The sequence below is a fragment of the Euprymna scolopes genome, chromosome 41, assembly GCF_053919585.1.
Source record: "Euprymna scolopes isolate OS-2025 chromosome 41, ASM5391958v1, whole genome shotgun sequence".
In the NCBI taxonomy this organism is placed as follows: domain Eukaryota; kingdom Metazoa; phylum Mollusca; class Cephalopoda; order Sepiida; family Sepiolidae; genus Euprymna; species Euprymna scolopes.
The window spans coordinates 4,958,978-4,980,753 of record NC_136522.1 but is presented as its reverse complement, the minus strand read 5'-3'; the positions used below and the strand labels follow the sequence as shown (position 1 = coordinate 4,980,753).

General features: G+C 34.5%; 1 protein-coding gene across 1 annotated transcript in view; it reads left to right on the top strand.

Annotated features, from left to right (window-relative positions):
• The window catches only part of LOC145266316 (tolloid-like protein 1), a 213,627-nt gene extending 195,225 nt beyond the window's left edge, over positions 1-18,402 (top strand). The window contains exons 14-18 of the mRNA XM_080121875.1: positions 274-399; positions 6,721-7,062; positions 9,144-9,321; positions 13,957-14,029; positions 18,190-18,402. Coding sequence (XP_079978001.1) covers positions 274-399; positions 6,721-7,062; positions 9,144-9,321; positions 13,957-14,029; positions 18,190-18,354 — 884 coding nt within the window. The 3' untranslated portion in view covers positions 18,355-18,402. The remainder of the gene's footprint in view (positions 1-273; positions 400-6,720; positions 7,063-9,143; positions 9,322-13,956; positions 14,030-18,189) is intronic.
• Positions 18,403-21,776: the final 3,374 nt, after the last annotated feature.

Sequence of the window (21,776 nt, the reverse complement as noted above, 5' to 3'; positions counted from 1 at the left end):
GTGATGATTTCAATTTTTTGCTTAGCTCTTACTAACTGGTGACCCATTTCATGTTTTTATTCAACTTTTATCAATCATCAATTTAACTCCATTTGCATTGACTGCTAGCGTGGCTCTTGACACTTTTCAAAGATGGCCAGCAGCAGCACAACATCCCAAAACAATTCAATATATCTTGTAGGATTTCTACTTGTTTAATTCCGGATAGTGTTTATTTCCGCTTCGAAATAATCCACTGAATGGCTGTATTTTTTTTTTCTTCTCTTCTTACAGACAAGGACGAATGTGCATTGAAGAATGGCGGGTGCCAACAAATCTGCAAAAATACAATCGGCAGTTACCAATGCGCTTGTCAAAATGGATTCACTCTACATGAAAACAAGCATGATTGCAAAGAAGGTAATGGCATTTTTTTTTTTTTTTTTACATTTTAAGACATACGTAACATAAATTTCATATGTCTGTTTAAATGTATGTATGTATGTATGCAGGGCGAATGAACTTTTTTTCTGGGTCAACGGCCAACTAGCACAGTGTATATTTATGTGTGTGTGTGTGTGTGTGTGTGTGTGTGTGTGTGTGTGTGTGTGTGTGTGTGTGTGTGTGTGTGTATTGGGGTGGAGAGGGCTCCCGGAAGCCGTGGTGAAGGCAACCTTTCTAGGAGAAGCAAATCTCTGATTTAAAAAAACCATAAAGCGGGAGACCAGTACCCGCATTAAGCTGGTCTGCAGTTTAATTTGTTGCTGGCTATCTTGCTCTTGCTTGTTGCTGGATCTCAACATTTTGAACCGAGAGAGAGACTTAGCTGTCGTACAAAGCGAAGACTCTGTAACATTTTTGTATAGATACTCCCTCAGGCATTTGGGCTCATGGATTTTAAATGTCTGAGGGAGTGGCACTCGCCTGACAAGACGTTGCAATCATCATGTATGTATGTATGTTTGTATGTCTGCCTAAAACTTTTGGTAGAGGCGACGGATTTTCACGGGATTTGAGGCTCGATCCTTTGGACGAGAAACATCGAAAACATTAATTCCTTCGCCCTTAACTGGGTACTTTTCTACAGGGATGGGGTCGTTTTTTTTTTCGGCGATATTTTCGACAGTCATCTCCTCTTTTCGATTGTCTAGCTTTAATTTAAACCTACATCACTTTTGGTTTGGTGATAAGCGGAACAGCAAAGACGTTGCGTTTTATATGCAAATATATTTCAAAATTTCCAGTAGTGTAAAATTTGTCTTTGTGGATTCATTCATTTGTTGTTTTTTTTAAATAATCTGTGAGATGCATCGTCGTCATCATCATCATCATCATCATCATCATCAACAACAACAACAACGTGAGTCTTGTAAACAAACGTTTCTAATGGTTGAATAAAGACGAATTAACATGATGGATTCAAAAAAATTAAAATAAAAGATTAGCTAACCGGGTTTCGTTCCTCGCTCAACAGAGCTAAATCGAGGAAAAATTGCGATTAAAAAAAAAAATTTTCATAATATGGTGGGGGAGAAAAAAAAAGTATAATTAAAAAAAGACGGAGGAAAAATCACATAGAAATCACATTAAGTCCTAAAAGACTATCTTTTTGTTTACAAAAAGACGGTCTCAATGACTTTACAAAAATGGTTTCTGGAATTTTTAAATGGAAAAGCGAGTGCGACCTGCTTAGGATCGTGAACATGTCATTACTAAAGTTTGTGGCACAAGCGCTGTTATTTATAAGGTGTTCACAAATCGTTGACCCATATGTATTATTCAGAACATCAGAAGGTGAAAAATTTGCATAGTGAATCGTTGATAGTACGTGTTGTTTTAAACGAAAATGGCAACTAATATATATATATATATATATATATATATATATATATATATATATATATATATAGTAATTTATAAAATATATATGGCGATTAAGCTACACTGAATATTCCGCGTTTCATCCACACAATGGATGAAACGCGGAATATTCAGTGTAGCTTAATCGCCATATATATTTTATAAATTACTAACTAGCTCTACCTACGTATTGAGCACTTTTGAAGTAAATACTTAAAGTTTACGCATAAATCTATACTTTCGTATATTAATTTTATGTGAGTAAATTAAGTAGTTATATATATATATATATATATATATATATATATATATATATATATATATATATTCTTACATATGTTTATATGTACATATATATATATATACGTATGAATTAATGAGTATATATATATATATATATATATATATGTATACGCACGCACACACACACACACACACACACACACACACACACATACTATATCAATACATTTAAAAAAAACACATTTATAGGAGTGTGTGTGTATTGCTGCTGCTGCTGCTGATGATGATGATGATAATGACGACGACGATGACGACGACAACAATGACGATGACGATGATCATCATGATCATGATCATGGTGACGACGACCATGACGATGACGACGACGGCCGAATCGTCAATTTCGTTAAAGTCTATTTAATTTTTGAAAAAAACTCGTCAGTTGAATAAAAAACACACACAGATGATTATAAAAATATGTCCTTGTTTTATTTTCTGTACATATCAGCTTTTAATGCTTTTTTGGGTTTTTTTTTTTTGTTATTGTTGTTCTTAGAATCCTAGGTTGCACGAATGACGTGCCTAACTATCATACGTGTAGAGAATCAGCAGGAACCATTTGTCATGCCTTACTTTGTCATACCTCACTTTGTCATACCTTACTTTGTCATACCTTACTTTGTCATACCTCACTTTTTCATGCCTTACTTTGTCATACCTAACTTTGTCATACCTTACTTTGTCATACCTTACTTTGTCATACCTCACTTTGTCATACCTTACATTGTCATACCTCACTTTGTCATACCTTACTTTGTCATACCTCACTTTGTCATGCCTTACTTTGTCATACCTCACTTTGTCATACCTCACTTTGTCATACCTCACTTTGTCATGCCTTACTTTGTCATACCTCACTTTGTCATGCTTCACTTTGTCATACCTCACTTTGTCAGACCTTACTTTGTCATACCTCACTTTGTCATGCCTTACTTTGTCATACCTCACTTTGTCATACCTCACTTTGTCATACCTTACTTTGTCATACCTCACTTTGTCATGCCTTACTTTGTCATACCTCACTTTGTCATGCTTCACTTTGTCATACCTTACTTTGTCATACCTTACTTTGTCATACCTCACTTTGTCATACCTCACTTTGTCATACCTCACTTTGTCATACCTTACTTTGTCATACCTCACTTTGTCATACCTTACTTTGTCATACCTTACTTTGTCATGCTTCACTTTGTCATACCTCACTTTGTCATGCCTCACTTTGTCATGCCTCACTTTGTCATACCTTACTTTGTCATACCTTACTTTGTCATACCTCACTTTGTCATACCTCACTTTGTCATGCTTCACTTTGTCATACCTCACTTTGTCATGACTTACTTTGTCATACCTCACTTTGTCATGCCTTACTTTGTCATACCTCACTTTGTCATACCTTACTTTGTCATACCTTACTTTGTCATACCTCACTTTGTCATACCTCACTTTGTCATACCTCACTTTGTCATGCCTTACTTTGTCATACCTCACTTTGTCATGCTTCACTTTGTCATACCTTACTTTGTCATACCTTACTTTGTCATACCTCACTTTGTCATGCCTTACTTTGTCATGCCTTACTTTGTCATACCTTACTTTGTCATACCTCACTTTGTCATACCTCACTTTGTCATACCTTACTTTGTCATACCTCACTTTGTCATGACTTACTTTGTCATACCTCACTTTGTCATACCTTACTTTGTCATGCTTCACTTTGTCATACCTTACTTTGTCATACCTCACTTTGTCATACCTCACTTTGTCATGCTTCACTTTGTCATACCTCACTTTGTCATACCTTACTTTGTCATACCTCACTTTGTCATGCCTTACTTTGTCATACCTCACTTTGTCATACCTCACTTTGTCATACCTTACTTTGTCATACCTCACTTTGTCATGCCTTACTTTGTCATACCTCACTTTGTCATGCTTCACTTTGTCATACCTTACTTTGTCATACCTTACTTTGTCATACCTCACTTTGTCATGCCTTACTTTGTCATACCTCACTTTGTTATGCTTCACTTTGTCATACCTTACTTTGTCATACCTTACTTTGTCATACCTCACTTTGTCATGCCTTACTTTGTCATACCTCACTTTGTCATACCTCACTTTGTCATACCTCACTTTGTCATACCTTACTTTGTCATACCTCACTTTGTCATACCTCACTTTGTCATGCTTCACTTTGTCATACCTCACTTTGTCATGCCTTACTTTGTCATACCTCACTTTGTCAGGCCTTACTTTGTCATACCTCACTTTGTCATAGCTCACTTTGTCATACCTTACTTTGTCATACCTTACTTTGTCATACTTTACTTTGTCATACCTCACTTTGTCATGCTTCACTTTGTCATACCTCACTTTGTCATACCTTACTTTGTCATACCTCACTTTGTCATGCCTTACTTTGTCATACCTAACTTTGTCATGCTTCACTTTGTCATACCTTACTTTGTCATACCTTACTTTGTCATACCTTACTTTGTCATGCCTTACTTTGTCATACCTCACTTTGTCATGCTTCACTTTGTCATACCTTACTTTGGCATACCTTACTTTGTCATACCTCACTTTGTCATACCTCACTTTGTCATACCTCACTTTGTCATGCCTTACTTTGTCATACCTCACTTTGTCATACCTCACTTTGTCATACCTTACTTTGTCATACCTCACTTTGTCATGCCTTACTTGGTCATACCTCACTTTGTCATACCTTACTTTGTCATACCTTACTTTGTCATGCCTTACTTTGTCATACCTCACTTTGTCATGCTTCACTTTGTCATACCTTACTTTGTCATACCTTACTTTGTCATACCTCACTTTGTCATGCCTTATTTTGTCATACCTCACTTTGTCATACCTCACTTTGTCATGCTTCACTTTGTCATACCTCACTTTGTCATACCTTACTTTGTCATACCTCACTTTGTCATACTTCACTTTGTCATACCTTACTTTGTCATACCTTACTTTGTCATACCTTACTTTGTCATGCCTTACTTTGTAATACCTCACTTTGTCATGCTTCACTTTGTCATACCTTACTTTGGCATACCTTACTTTGTCATACCTCACTTTGTCATGCCTTACTTTGTCATACCTCACTTTGTCATACCTCACTTTGTCATACCTCACTTTGTCATACCTTACTTTGTCATACCTCACTTTGTCATACCTCACTTTGTCATACCTCACTTTGTCATGCCTTACTTTGTCATACCTCACTTTGTCATACCTCACTTTCTCATACCTCACTTTGTCATACCTTACTTTGTCATACCTTACTTTGTCATGCCTTACTTTGTCATACCTTACTTTGTCATACCTTACTTTGTCATACCTCACTTTGTCATGCCTTACTTTGTCATACCTTACTTTGTCATACCTCACTTTGTCATGCCTCACTTTGTCATGCCTTACTTTGTCATACCTCACTTTGTCATACCTCACTTTGTCATACCTCACTTTGTCATACCTTACTTTGTCATACCTCACTTTGTCATACCTCACTTTGTCATACCTCACTTTGTCATGCCTTACTTTGTCATACCTCACTTTGTCATACCTCACTTTGTCATACCTCACTTTGTCATACCTTACTTTGTCATACCTCACTTTGTCATACCTCACTTTGTCATACCTCACTTTGTCATGCCTTTCTTTGTCATACCTCACTTTGTCATACCTCACTTTGTCATACCTTACTTTGTCATACCTCACTTTGTCATGCCTTACTTTGTCATACCTCACTTTGTCATACCTTACTTTGTCATACCTCACTTTGTCATGCCTTACTTTGTCATACCTCACTTTGTCATACCTCACTTTGTCATACCTTACTTTGTCATACCTCACTTTGTCATACCTTACTTTGTCATACCTCACTTTGTCATACCTTACTTCGTCATACGTCACTTTGTCATGCTTCACTTTGTCATACCTCACTTTGTCATGCCTCACTTTGTCATACCTTACTTTGTCATACCTTACTTTGTCATACCTCACTTTGTCATACCTTACTTTGTCATACCTCACTTTGTCATACCTCACTTTGTCATACCTCACTTTGTCATGCCTTTCTTTGTCATACCTCACTTTGTCATACCTCACTTTGTCATACCTCACTTTGTCATACCTTACTTTGTCATACCTCACTTTGTCATGCCTTACTTTGTCATACCTCACTTTGTCATACCTTACTTTGTCATACCTCACTTTGTCATGCCTTACTTTGTCATACCTCACTTTGTCATACCTTACTTTGTCATACCTTACTTTGTCATACCTTACTTTGCCATACCTCACTTTGTCATGCCTTATTTTGTCGTGCCTAAATAGTAAAACACAACATGCATAGACATTTTCTTTTTCTTCCTAATTCCATCCAATCATCTTCATCCATTTTGTTCTTATTCATCATCTCATTATCTATCCCTCTTCCCTCTTCTCTGTGTCATCCATCAATGTAATAATCATCCAAGCACGTTACCACTGCATACCGACAGAGCATCACATCCGTTTTTCCCTAACTTATGTGATTGCGTATTTTTATTGTTGCAGGAGGCTGCAAACATCAGATCAAAACGCCGTCGGGTAATATCAACAGCCCGAAGTGGCCTGATTTCTACCCAAGCCGTAAAGATTGCGTTTGGACATTCACAGTCACCGACGGCCATCGGGTGAAGCTGGAGTTTGAAGAATTCGAATTGGAACCACACCAAGAATGCACTTATGATCATATAGAGGTATTCGACGGTACAAGTACGAAGAGTCGCAGCCTGGGGCGCTTCTGTGGAAACAAAATTCCCCCGCCTATCTACTCGAGCGGCAACACTATGTTCATGATATTCTATTCGGATGCATCTGTGCAGCGGAAGGGCTTCAGTGCCATGCACAGCACAGGTAATCCAAACATTGTTTTCAATAAAAAAAAAATTAAAAAAACCTGTAACCTGTGTCTGAAAGAAAAGATTAGAATGTTAATATAACTATTTTTAAGTGCGTGTAGAGTGAAGAGTATGATTCCCTCGAAGATCAGTTTTACAAAAATGGATGAATATGACCAATTTAGGGCACGTGTGTCATATGTAGGATTTTCTTTTGATTTCGTTTGTCCCGGTTTGAATTTTAGATGGGCAGTACTTAATGGTTTTTTAACAATTTATTATCTTGAATTTATTCCTGTGTCGACAACATGAATTTTACTTACACCTTTGCTTTTATTTAGACTTGATGCGTTTAATCTTCTCTTTAATTATCCTTTTATAAAAAATAATTAATGGCGTAAAAAGTGTTTTGAAACTTTTTCGGAAATGAAATCAGGAGAGTTGCGCCTGAAGAATTTCTTAAAGTAGAACAAATGAAGTGTAAGGGGAGAATATGCTCCTGCGGAGACCCCTTTAAAGAGAAATGGATAAATATGAACCCCATAGGACAATCTCTATAGACAGGAGATACTTTTGACCACATTTCAAGTTCTTAGTTTTATTAACCTAGAAGCAGTTAGCAAACAAAGAATATATGTGTATGTGTGCGTTTGTGGAAATTTATTTTTTTCAATCATACTTCAATTTTTATTTACACCAATTCTTTAATTTATAAAGCTCAATGTAATTACAGAGCATATATTAATAACATAATATATATATATAATAACATAATATATATATAATAACATTATATATATATATATATATATATATATATATATATATATATATATATATATATATAAAGGAACAAACCGTATTATGTGTTCATCAACGTTTCGTCTTTATTTCGAGACTTCCTCTGGATGAATGAGATTATGACAAAGGAGTCTTACTCCGAAATATATTTCTTTAAAAATAAACACCCGTTTATTTTATAAAAAAAAATTTCGCGTTACAGTTTTGGCTTCAAATGTATTTATACATGTTTTATTCTTTATATATATATATATATATATATATATATATATATATATATATATATATACATATATATATATATATATATATATATATATATACATATATATATATATATATATATATATATATATATATATATAGTTTTTTTAATGACTTGGATGCCATCAGCTAGAATCGAAACCAAAACATTCAGCTCTCCAATCGTGTTCCCTATCTTTTCAGCTACCGAAAAATAGACGAGAAAGATTTTAAATGAAACCATTTCAAGCAATCAATGAATTTGCGCATGCACAAAAGTAACAGAAAAATATGTCGACAGGTTGAAATGAACATTTTTTGCATTTCAACTTGCCGTCATATTTCTATACACGTCATCCATCCAAACAAAGATTTTACTCGTTATAAATCATCCTTGTTGTATGATTACTACTTCCTGTTAATTTTAGTGTTATGTGACCAGTAGTTTAAAAGTTTATCGGTTAAATATTTTCACACACACATACACGCACATAAACACACAGACACTCACACATACACATACATACACTCACACATACACATACACACACATATACACACATACACTCACATACACACACATACACTCACACATACACACACATACACTCACACATACACACACACATACACACATATACACTCACACATACACACACAGATACTCACACATACACTCACACATACACTCACACATACACGCACTCACACATACACATACACACACACATACACACACATACACTCACACATACACACACATACACTCATACATACACATACACACATACGCACATACACACATACATACACATGCACACATACGCACATACACACACATACACACACATGCACATACACACACATACACACACATGCACACATACACACACATACAACTCACACACATACATGCATATATACATGCATATATACATGCATATATACATCTACTGTTTTATTTATATGAAAAAAAAAACCGTTGTTCTTGTTTTCTTACGATGCTTTGCATATTGTTTTCCTGTTTCCTTATGAAGTTTTCAAATCTTTCAGTTTGTGGTGGACATCTGTTGGCGAAGACTGAGCCCAAATTCATCTACTCACACGCCAAATATGGCGACCAAAACTATGATAATGCAGCCGACTGTGATTGGATAATTCAAGCAGAAGATGAACAGCAAATATATGTGGAGTTCAAAGCCTTTGAAATTGAAGATGAGACGGAATGCATGTAAGTATTCAATGGGAAGTAGGGTGAAGGTGGTGTCTACTTAATTGTCATGTCCCAGTAATCAACATATCCAAAAAATTACAAAAACCAATAAAGTAAAAATCAATTATTTATAAGAAAAGTTTTTCAAACACTGAATTTTGCTAAAAAAAAAAAGAAAGAAAAAACAGTGTTCGAAACAAGAGAATAATTTTCTGAAATCTTAAGCCAAATTAGCAAAATTCAGTTTTTTGCTAATTGTACAAGCACCAGCTTTGCATTCAATCATCTGCCAAAAGAAAGAGTTTCTTTTGTCCCTCACTACATGTCACTTAGGACTTCTTCCAATGATGCAACTTCCTGTACACGTTAGCTCTAATTCTATTTTTTGATTATTTGAAACTGTTTTTCACCCCCAAACAAGGCATATTGCCACTTGGATGTAACGGGCTACTATTTGGGATCGTGTCTAACAGGAGAGTGTGTGTAGTTGAGCAGCAAGGTGTCTGTTCGTATTACATTAAAACTTCTTCAGGTTGTGCAGCACCCCCTCACTCACTCACCCTAACTGAAACTTTTAAATAAAATAAAATGAAATGACAGCTCAAGCAAAAGTTACGTTTAAACCAGGACCAAACTCAAAGAAAACCAACCTGCCTCCTCCCTTGAGGCTTGCATTTACTAATATCTGCGGGCTTAGAACTAACTTAGATGATGTTGAGTCATTTCTCCTTGTAAACACCCCGGATATCTTAGCATTAAGTGAAACTAACCTTCACTCCTCCATTCCCTCTAACCACTTTAACATGCCTGGTTATCTCCCACTCTACCGTAAGGACTCTGACAGACATATGCATGGACTTGGAGTCTATATTCGTAACACCCTCGCCCTGACTAGAGAAATAAAACTAGAATCAGAGGACCAGGCCTTTATGTGCTTCAGACTAAATATGCAACACAATATTAGCTACTTGTATTTTCTCTACCGCTCTCCCTCAAACCAAGACTGTACCCTAATAAACAAAGTCTCAGACAGCATAGATATAGCACTCTCCCTCGATACTAGCGCACAAATACATGTATTTGGTGACTTCAATGTCCACCACAGTAACTGGCTAGGATTCTCTAATCACACAGACGATGCTGGTAGCGCAACAATTAGCTTCTCTATATCCCATTCCCTATCTCAGTTGGTTACATTTCCGACACATTTCCCAGACCAGCAAGATCAACATGCCTCACTTCTAGATCTCTTTCTGACAACGGTTCCCAATGACTGTACAACAAATGCCCACAGCCCACTCGGGAATGCTGATCACGCTGTGATAATGGTAGAAATCGGCCTAAATTCTCGCCTTAAAACTGAAGACCCACTACTCAAAACAACAAGGTATTACAAAAAGGCTGATTGAGAAGCCATCAGGGAGCTCATCAGAGATGCCCCATGGCAAAATATCTTTACTCTTCAAGCGGAACAGTGTGCAAATGAGACCACTGAATGGTTCAAAACTGCAATTAAAGCACATGTTCCCGCACGGAAATTCTATAGCAAGCCCCACTCCCCCCAATGATTTACTTCTGCTTGTGCAGCTGCCATTTGTCAAAGGCAACATGCGTTCCGCAGATTCAACCGACTTAAGTCCAGCTCAAATAAACAGAAGTTTATAGAAGCTAGAAATAATTGTAAGAGAGGGATAGAGACAGCTAAGACAGATTACTCTGAAACCACCAGAAAACGCATCGAAGCACAGAAATTAGGAACCCGGGATTTTTGGAAAATCTACAACAGCGTAGTAAATAATGGACAGTCAACTATTCCCCCACTATCAAACGATCATGAGGTTGCTTGCACGGCAACTGACAAGGCTAATCTGCTTGCCAGTCGGTTCGCCTCAAACTCCACACTGAACTCGGTACACCACTCACTCCCTGATTTTCCTCTGCGAACAGACGCCTCACTAGACGATTTGAAAATCACTCCTTCTCAGGTATATGCTATTATAAAAAACCTAGACACCTCAAAAGCATGTGGACCAGATCTCATCCCGGCTGTGCTATTAAAAAAATGCTCTGCCGAGGTTGCTCCAGTTCTGTCCAAACTTTACAATAAATGCCTTAACGAATCTTGTTTTCCCGACTGCTGGAAAACCGCCTCTGTGGTACCAGTCTTCAAGAATTCTGGTGAAAGAATTGACCCACTAAATTATCGCCCCATTAGCCTCCTCCCGCTTTTCGCCAAAATATTTGAGTCCTTAGTTAATCAATCCCTAGTCCAGCACCTAACAGCTGCTAAACTCCTGACTGACAAACAATATGGATTCAGGCAAGCCCGTTCAACAGCAGATATCTTAACTGTAGTTTCTGAACGTATATACCGTTCATTGGATAAAACAGGGGAGGGTAGAGCGGTGGCCCTCGATATATCTAAGGCTTTTGACAGGGTATGGCACGATGGTCTTCTAAGGAAAATTAGATCATATGGAATCACTGGAAGAATTCATAATGTAATTAAATCCTTCTTAAGTAATAGAAAAATCAAAGTTGTCCTCGACGGTCGTACATCCAAACAATACGACATAAATGCGGGAGTACCTCAGGGGTCTATCCTTGGACCTCTATTATTCCTGATATTCATAAACGACCTCCCTGATAAAATTGTTTCGGAGATGGGTATATTTGCCGATGACACCACTCTCTATAACAGATATGAGGGGAAAACAAATGAACACATATCCAAGGAAATGGCAGAAACACTAGAGGATGACCTCCAATCCGTAGTGGAATGGGGACAAAAATGGTTGGTCACATTCAATGCTGCTAAGACTAAGCTTGTTTCCTTCAATAACTACAAGAAACCTTCTCTACCACCAATAGCAATGGCCAAGAACACATTACCTGAAAGTACTTCTTTTAAACTCCTCGGCCTAACGTTTACAGGGAATATGAACTGGAATAGATACATTGAGAGCATTGCCAAGGCTGCTGCAAGGAAGGTTGGCTCCCTCTACCGTGCTAGAAAACTACTTATGCCTGACAGTATCCTATACCTCTATAAGGCAACCATTCGCCCATGTATGGAGTACTGTTGTCACATCTGGGCTGGTGCATCTGCTTCTTGTCTCTCGCTCCTGGACAGGGTTCAAAAGAGAGTCGCCAACCTGATAGGTCCTGAACTGTCACCTAGGCTTCAGCCTCTGTCCCATCGACGAGATGTTGCATCCCTCTGCCTGTTCTACAAATACTTCAATGGTGAATGCTCTGACGAACTGCAAACACTTGTACCTCCCCGACGTAACTACCCCCGACAAACCCGACAAGCTACTAAGTCTCATCCCTTTACAGTAGAGATCCCTAGGTGCAAGAAAGCCTTTTACTCCAATAGTTTCTTCCCCAGAACTGCGGGTCTTTGGAACTCCCTTCCAGGATTCTGCTTTCCCAACTGCAATGATATGCAGAAGTTCAAGTGTAATGTTAACAAACATCTTTCTACTCATCTCCCTTCATAATGACCCCGCTAATTAAGTCCCTGATAGTAGCCCCCTGCTTCAAAGTGGCACTGTGCCTTGTTTGGGGTGAAAATTGAATAAAAAAAAAAAAAAAAAGGTTAGTTCAATCAAGGAAGCAAGAAACAGGGAGGAAATTATTAAGACTAGTAATCTGAAGGAAGAAACTATTAGGGTAAATATTTTCTTGCAACTACGGTTCTCAATAATGAAAGGGTGGGATTTTGCTGCCTGTCAGGTGAGTCAGGAGTATATACTGTTATGGAGTTCATGATGTGGTTAGTACAGAATGTTGTTAGGTGCAGTGGGGGTCAAAAGGTTAAAACTCATCAAACCCGGTGAGACCGCTCTGATTTGTTGTGAAGGCGTTTGGCTGATGGAGCATCCAGTCGGAGATCATGCACACACACCCCATCCCTAATATAAAAAGGAAGAGTGTACACGTGCTTGGGGAGTTCAATTGAGAGTTGAGTTCGAGTTTTCGAGTCGAATATACACAGTGTCAGAAGATGAAGATTCTTGTGGTGCAACGAGAGGTAGCTATGAATGGAAGATGAATGAATAGAGAAATTCCCACCCTCCTTCTAAGGATAGGCAGATAAATAGGGTCGCACCATTCGATTGTGAAACTAATAAAGTCCTAATAGTCCAGAGAATGAAACTTGCATCGTTTTTGTGAGCTTTTGTTCCATGCAAGCCGACACGTTCAAGAGATGTGAAGAAAATATAAAATGGTACGTTTCTGCTTTTATTTTATCACCCCCCCCCCCCCAAGGTTGATGTGCCGTAAATATGAGAGCACATTCTATTAAAAATTACTTGTAAAAGCAAAGAATTGGATACAATACTGTGGGGATGGGACAGTAGTTAGAGCTTTAGTGACAGTGAGGGACGTATTGGATTTGAAACTCTTTTTTGAACCCTGTCCAAGAGAGAGAACTTGAGGTTATAGCTTTTAATGAGATTTTCTGTTCTTGTACTTAATTTTAAATTAATGTGAAAAAAGTTTCCGATTCTGACAATTTTTTTTTTTTTTTTTTTTTTGCACACTGTCATCTGGTGTCATTTCCACATTTGTCGCTAAATTGTTTTTTGTTTTTTTCTATGAAATCTAATGAATATAATTTAAGGCTTTTCTTTATTTTTCTCTAAGGTATGATTACGTGAAACTCTATGACGGTAAATCTGATACGGGACAAACTGTTGGCAAATACTGTGGAAGCAACGTAAGTAAACCTAACGCTCTTTCTCTCTCTTTCTCCATATCTTTCTCCTTTTATATATATATATATATATATATATATATATATATATATATATATATATATGTTGCAATCATCATGTATCATGTATATATATGTATATATATATATATATGTATATGTATATATATATATATATGTATATGTATATGTATGTATATGCTACTGGTACCATGTAACCCAGTACTACCTGCCTCATGGTCGGGTCACCGGCGACTAAACTGGTTCCCCCACCAAACTTGTTTGGTGAGGAGGGCGGCTAGTCTCCCTGAAGGATTAAAAACAAGACCTTCCAAAGGGCGAATGAACTCTTTTTCTGGGTCAACAGCCAACTAGCACCGTGTATATTTGTGTGTGTGTATATATGCGTATTGGGGTAGAGAGGGCTCCCGTAAGCCGTGGTGAAGGCAACCTTTCTAGGAGAAGCAAATCTCTAATTTAAAAAACCATAAAGCGGAAGACCAGTACCCGCATTAAGCTGGTCTGCAGTTTAATTTGTTGCTGGCTATCTTGCTCTTGCTTGTTGCTGGATCTCAACATTTTGAACCGAGAGAGAGACTTAGCTGTCGTACAAAGCTAAGACTCTGTAACATCATATTTGTATGGATACTCCCTCAGACATTTGGAATCATGGATTTTAAATGTCTGAGGGAGTGGCACTCGTCTGACAAGACGTTGCAATCATCATATATATGTATATGTATGTATGTATATATGTGTATATATATGTATATATATGTATGTATATATGTGTATATATGTGTATATATATGTATATAGATATATATATATGTATATATATATATATATATATATATATATATATATATATATATATACTGCGTATCAAATTATTAACGAGTTTACAGTTTTTTTAAATATTTAAGTAACGAGTGAATAAAAATCCATGAAATTTTGAGAAAGTGATTACAATACGATTCAGCTACTCAATCATAAAATAAAAGTATTTAAAGCCGTATTAGCAAAACTATGGCAGAAGATAAGAATATCTGTTGATTTCAGTTTGTCAAGTTATTAACGAGGTTGAGAAAAAATACAATATACCCATAACTTGTTTATTGAAATAATTTTCAAACATTAAATGAACTAGGAAAAATGCTTAGAGCGGAATAACTACATAGCAATTTCTACGTTGACATGATTAGTAGGGATATGCGTAAAAGACGTTGGTCCACAGAATTAGTCAAATTTGTGATTTCGTCAACAGTTATTCCTCGCGATACCTCTTGGAGAGCATCCCACAACTCATCTTTGCTCTTAAATTGGCGTCTACTTGCATAGAGGCATCGCTTCTTGATACTCCAATTGGGTTAAAATCTGGTGAATTCGCAGGCTACTCAATCTTCCGTAGCCCAGAGAGCCGCAGTTGTTGCAAATACTTTGCTTTTGTTTGCTGCATGCGAGGGAGCATTACCCTGCATAAAAATAATGGTTGTTCTGAACATCAACCTTTGCTTCTTTAGACATGGTTCAAAGCGTTCCTTCAGAAAAGATATGTAAACATTTGACGTGATTTTTACACTTTCTGGGACTCTCCATGGGCCAACTAAACTACCTCCGATTATCTCAGCCCAAATCATTATCCCAACACCGCCTTGTTAGCGTCTTAAAAGCTGATGACGATGTCGTCCATCTAGGACCCATCCTTTGCTCCAGCCATCTGGGCCATCAAGAGTGACACGCATTTCATTCATGAACAAAACTTTGGAAAAATCCGTTTTCATGTTGTCCTCTGCCCCTTTCAATCAGTTTTGTATGTGACGTTGCTTTAATGGAGGCTTTGTCACGGGCTTAACAGACTTTCCCACTTCTTTGAGAAGGCGACATCGAGTATTTTTTTAGACATTCTTCAATCCGGCTTGGTCAAAGACTTCTCAACTTGTCTGCCCAGGGTTCTTAACAACTTCATGTTTAATTTGGAGTAGAGCACGGCGTTAAACAACTCTAGAATTACCTTTATCAGCTCTCTTACGTACCTTTGTAGAGTCGTTAACATTAATTCTTCACAGTTTGATGGTATCTTCCTATCATTTTCGATATTTCGAGGGTAGTTTTACCTTTTGCTAGCTGTTCTGTTATAGTACTCTTTTCAGAACAACTACAAACCACCATTACGACCCATTTTATTGACGAAACAAACTGCCTTGTTAATAATTTGACAAACCTCAAATACTGTGGATTCAGCAATTACGATGGCAAGTTGTTTACATTGCGCGGAACAGTACGAAAATTTCACAGTACGCGCAGCTTAGCATTGCCATCGTTTCCAAAGCTTTTGATACGAAACTACTGGTAAGTTTCTGAAACTGGTAAAAACAATGTTATCTTGTTAATAATATGACAGGCAGTGTACATATATATATATATATATATGTATGTACACATATATATATATACAATATATATATATATACAATATATATATATATTTATACAATATATATATATATACAATATATATATACAATATATATATATACAATATATATATATATACAATATATATATATACAATATATATATATACAATATACATATATACAATATATATATATACAATATACAATATATATATATATACAATATATATATATATATACAATATATATATATATATACAATATATATATACAATATATATACATATACAATATATATATATATACAATATATATATATACAATATATATATATATATACAATATATATATATATATATACAATATATATATATATATACAATATATATATATATATATATATACAATATATATATATATACAATATATATATACATGTACAATATATATACACATATATATATACAATATATATACAATATATATACAATATATATACAATATATACATATATATACACAATATATATATATATATATACACAATATATATATATACACAATATATATATATACACAATATATATATATATATATGTATATATATATATATATATATATATATATATATAACAGTTAATAAAACATGTTAAAAAGCACTCTGAAATGAGTTAAAACATATTTAATCTGAAAAGGAAACACTAGATAAGTGGATAGTCCTTAATCCGCGGAGTTTCAAAGAAATAGTTTCCTTCTCATCATTAGCAAAATGCGGGATCGGATTTTGCATGCAAAAGTATTTGATGAAACAAGTAAGTCAAAGATCTTACTTAATAACAAAAACATAACCAACATTTTATATTTATATATATATATATATATATATATATATATATATTTCTGTAGAAATATATTTTTCTTATTATATATCAGTCCTTATAAAGAAGCTCAATGTGATTACAGAGCAATATATAGGATAAATGACAAAAAATTTATATTCCAAAATTCAGGATGTTGACCATCTTATAGTTTATTCCTTTAAATCAGTTGATTTATACAATTTTTGACAGTATCTGTTTCATAGCGCAAAATCAATCACTTAATTAATTTGGCTGAAAGACGTCTCGATAGGGTTTTTTTTTTTTTGTCCTGCTCCACCCATTATTTATCCCTTTTATCTAATTTATGCTTAGGAGAAATATACTTTAGAAGTGTATTTTGGTGTTTTCGAAAGTTTCTTTTTAATGGTTTATGTTTAAACTATAGAGAAAAAAAAATAAAAATAAAAATAAACCCTCAGCAATTAATTATGACACTACGTTCGGTGTTCTCCAAAAGTGTTATAAAATTATGCACCCATAAAAATCTTTTTATATATATATTTGTTCGACCTTAATATATATGTGGAATTGTCTTCCGTTTTCCTGCTTTCCAGCTGTCTATAATATGGTTGTCTTCAAGTCCAACGTGAACAAATTTCTGATGAGCCGTTCCACTTAAGTTAACAAATTTACCAAACTTCCATTACTATCGATTACTATATTGTCCTTTTGACTACTCTACACTCTTTAACCCTTATCCTTGAGTGGCCTATCGGCCTTGATAAGTGGTGCCGCCTATGTAAAAAAATATAAAATAAAAAAATATATACATATAGATGTGCTGGGTGTGACTGTTCGAGCATATATTTATAGTAATAAGATAAAATTTGAAATATTTTCTTTTCTTTTTCTATCTATTGCAGAAACCACCCCCAGTAACCTCAACTGGTCATATACTGACTATTCGTTTTGTGACAGACGACACAGTGAACTGGAAAGGTTTCTCCCTGATATATAGATTGGCCGAGGAAGGCCACGCCACAGGTGGCGGAGGAGAAACACAAGAATTACCCGAAGTGCAAGTATGAAAAGAGGCTGACTATCGCTAAAAAAAAAACAAAAAAAACAAAATGAAAGCCAGTGAAGACAACAATACACATCACTCTGCTGCTGTGTTCATTAATTGTTACCTTGACAACTTGGTTCGGAACACCATGTGGAACATGGACCGATTGCGGGGTAGGAGGGGGGATGGATACTTGAAGCTGGAGTCCATTTACTATTAATAAAAAAAAAATCCAGTTATTACAGCATCACCACACCAATCCCCTTTTCAAAAAAAATTTAAAAAAAAAAAAAAAAAAAAACTTCACCATAAATACAATAATTCTGTCCATGGATTCTTGTGTCACGTGTTCATCGTAAAATGTTAAAATGAAATATTCTTATTTCAACGTGCGTCTCTACGTTAAAACCAATTTTACTGCTTGGAAAAAAAAAAAAAAACAGTAAGGGGAGATAACTCGCTACACAGAGTTATTTCCCCTTCGTTCAAGAAATGAATTACCTCCCTTATGATATACGTTGGCTAAAGGTTAATAATATATACATATGAATTTTGATATTTTTTGAAGCAGTTAGATGAAATAGTTAATACTCAATAATTCATAAATAAAAAAAAAATAATTTAAATTAAAGTGCATTAGAAGGAAATTTAGATCTTTTTACAATAGTCAATAAAACACGAAATAGATTATATATATATATATATATATATATATATATATATATATATATATATATAATTTGTTTATTGTTATATAAACATGCTCACATCCCGCTGCTACAAACAGCCACTTGTTTCAATCAAACAACAGATATCATCAGGCAGCAACTTGACTATTCAAATGAATAGTCAAACCGCTGCCTGATGATATCTGTTGTTTGATTGAAACAAGTGGCTGTTTGTAGCAGCGGGATGTAAGCATGTTTATATAACAATAAACAAGTATTATCAGCTCTTTTTATTGAGCACTATCTAACAACCTCGTTGAATTCACTAGTCCATTACTTTTGAATAAAAAAAAAACGAGTAACAAATGACTGTTACCAAAGACAAGATAGGTTACTCTTCTGGCTATCGGGATAATTATTTTTTATTGTTTTAAATTATTTTAAAGCGTTTTATCTTGGTACAGAACTAATATCAACTATATTAAGTTAGAACAAAAAAAATACAGTGTCCATATTTGCTCAAAAAATCAAAGATAAAACAGAATCACAGCTAATAACTGCCATCAATCGTGCGAAAATACAATGTTCAATATTATTTTTATTACCAGTATATTTTGTGCAATTTCGGGGGCGATTATCGAGTTTCCCCAGCTGACCGTCTAATGCCAAATATTTTTTTTTTTTTTTTTTACTTACTAAAAAGTTGGTAATCATGAAGAAAGACCTATTGGTCCAAGGGACGTAACTCTAATTTTCCTAAGAACATTCAAACCGTAAAAATGTAAAAACAAAAGAATAAAATTATTTATTTCAAACAAAAAAATATTGTTTTTTTTTTCGACTGTTTTATTTGATGTAACAAAAAAAATTTAAGTGACTATAAGAGATAATTTTATTACTTTTTTCATATTTTTCTTATATTTACTGCATATTTTAATATATTTCCCTGATATTTACTGCAATGTCTGAGTAAAATAAGAGTTACGGCCCTTAGTCGTTCTTCATGATGGCCATAAAAGTTAGCATTAGTTCTTTATTAAAATGAAAATCGCTTTAAAATTAGTTAAAACACTATAAAAACTTATCCACGTAGGTAAAAAAAGGTAACTTATATTGCCTTTGACCACAGTTATTTGTTGTATATTGGATTTTTCCACTATCACACTTTGTTGCCCCTTGAAACTCTTTGCATAACTTGCTTAGTTTTAACATTAATATTATTTTTTTATTTCAACTTTTTCTAAAATCTTTTTAACAATCGGAAGTTAACGGCCGCCATTCCTTCTATTGTTGGCCGCCATTAAATGTTGATTGTCGAGAAGACAGACTTAACAGAAAAAAGTATGAAATAAAATGTTATAAACGTTAGAACTTATTGATTTCGATAAGGAATTTGGCGTTTATCTGATTTCGCCACAATATTAAAAAATAAAACTAACAAAATAACACGAAAATGTTTATTTTGTATTTTAAAAAAATACAGTTCACTAAAATTTATGTAAAATCATCCAGTATTTTTGTTGTAAAAAAAAAAAAAAAAAAAATTGATTATCAAATTCTCTCATCGGCCATTTTTCGTCTTCATTAATGTCAGTGCCAAAAGGCATATAACTTAAACTTATAGAATCAACAAGCCCCCTCCCCTCTCCCTCTGTTCAGAATGGATTCCAAAATTTGCCCGGGATCATTTGATTTGATTTTTTTAAAACAAAAATTTTGGATAAATTTGCATAAATTTTTATGTACAACATTTTTGTATAACCTAACAAGACCATATTAAAATTTGTGTGTGTGTGTGTGGTTTTTTTTTTTCTTTAGATATTGAGATAAAACTGAATAATCAGCAACAATTTCATTCTAATGTGTTTTATATAAATTATTTTTGGACACTTGTGCATTATTGTTTTTTTTTGCTTTTATTTTCATTTTTGAAGAACTTCTTTGAGGGGGTGATAAATCAAGAATACACCATCCGAAACTGTCAAAGTTTTGCATAAATTTTAGTTAAAAACAAAACAGTTTCATACAATAACCTAAAATAAAACATTTATTGAATTAAAATAAAATTAACAAAAATTCTGAAATCAACAAAATTTGTCATTATATTAAAATGTATGACTTTTAAAATTTTCGTTTTCAACAGTCATTATTAGACTGACTTCTTTTTTTTTTAACAAAATTTTATTAGTTTTATTTTAATTTAATAAATGCTCAGATAATGTTTTATTTCATATTATTTTATTACTGTACTATATTTGTGTTTTGTTTGTATCTGAAATTGATGCAAAACTTTGATATTTCTGGATAGGGTTTTCTTGAATTGTCCCCCCCCCCCAAGGAGTTCTTCAAAAATGAAAACAAAAAAGAATTGTCCAAAAACAGTAATGCACAAGTGCCTGTTTTTGATAATTTTCTTTGAGTAATCGAGTGTTAACTATTCTGTACCTTTACATTGTATAAAAGAACAACAAAACAATAGGTTAGCATAAAAAGCAGAAACCGTTTCTCCCTTAAAAAAAAAAATCATTACAAAACATATCCTGCAAAGTTGTCTTTACCATACCTCATATTATAAATATCTTATTTAAAATTTCTTTTAAAGACAACAGAAGGCAATATTTAAACAAATGTATAGCATAAAACATTTTGTCTCCCCCCTACCATCACCACTACCACCAAGAAAAAAAAATATATATATAACCTTTATATGATTATCATCTTTTTCTAAACTTCTTAGACAGGAGAGTTCTACCATTAAAAATGGCTACCATTTCTG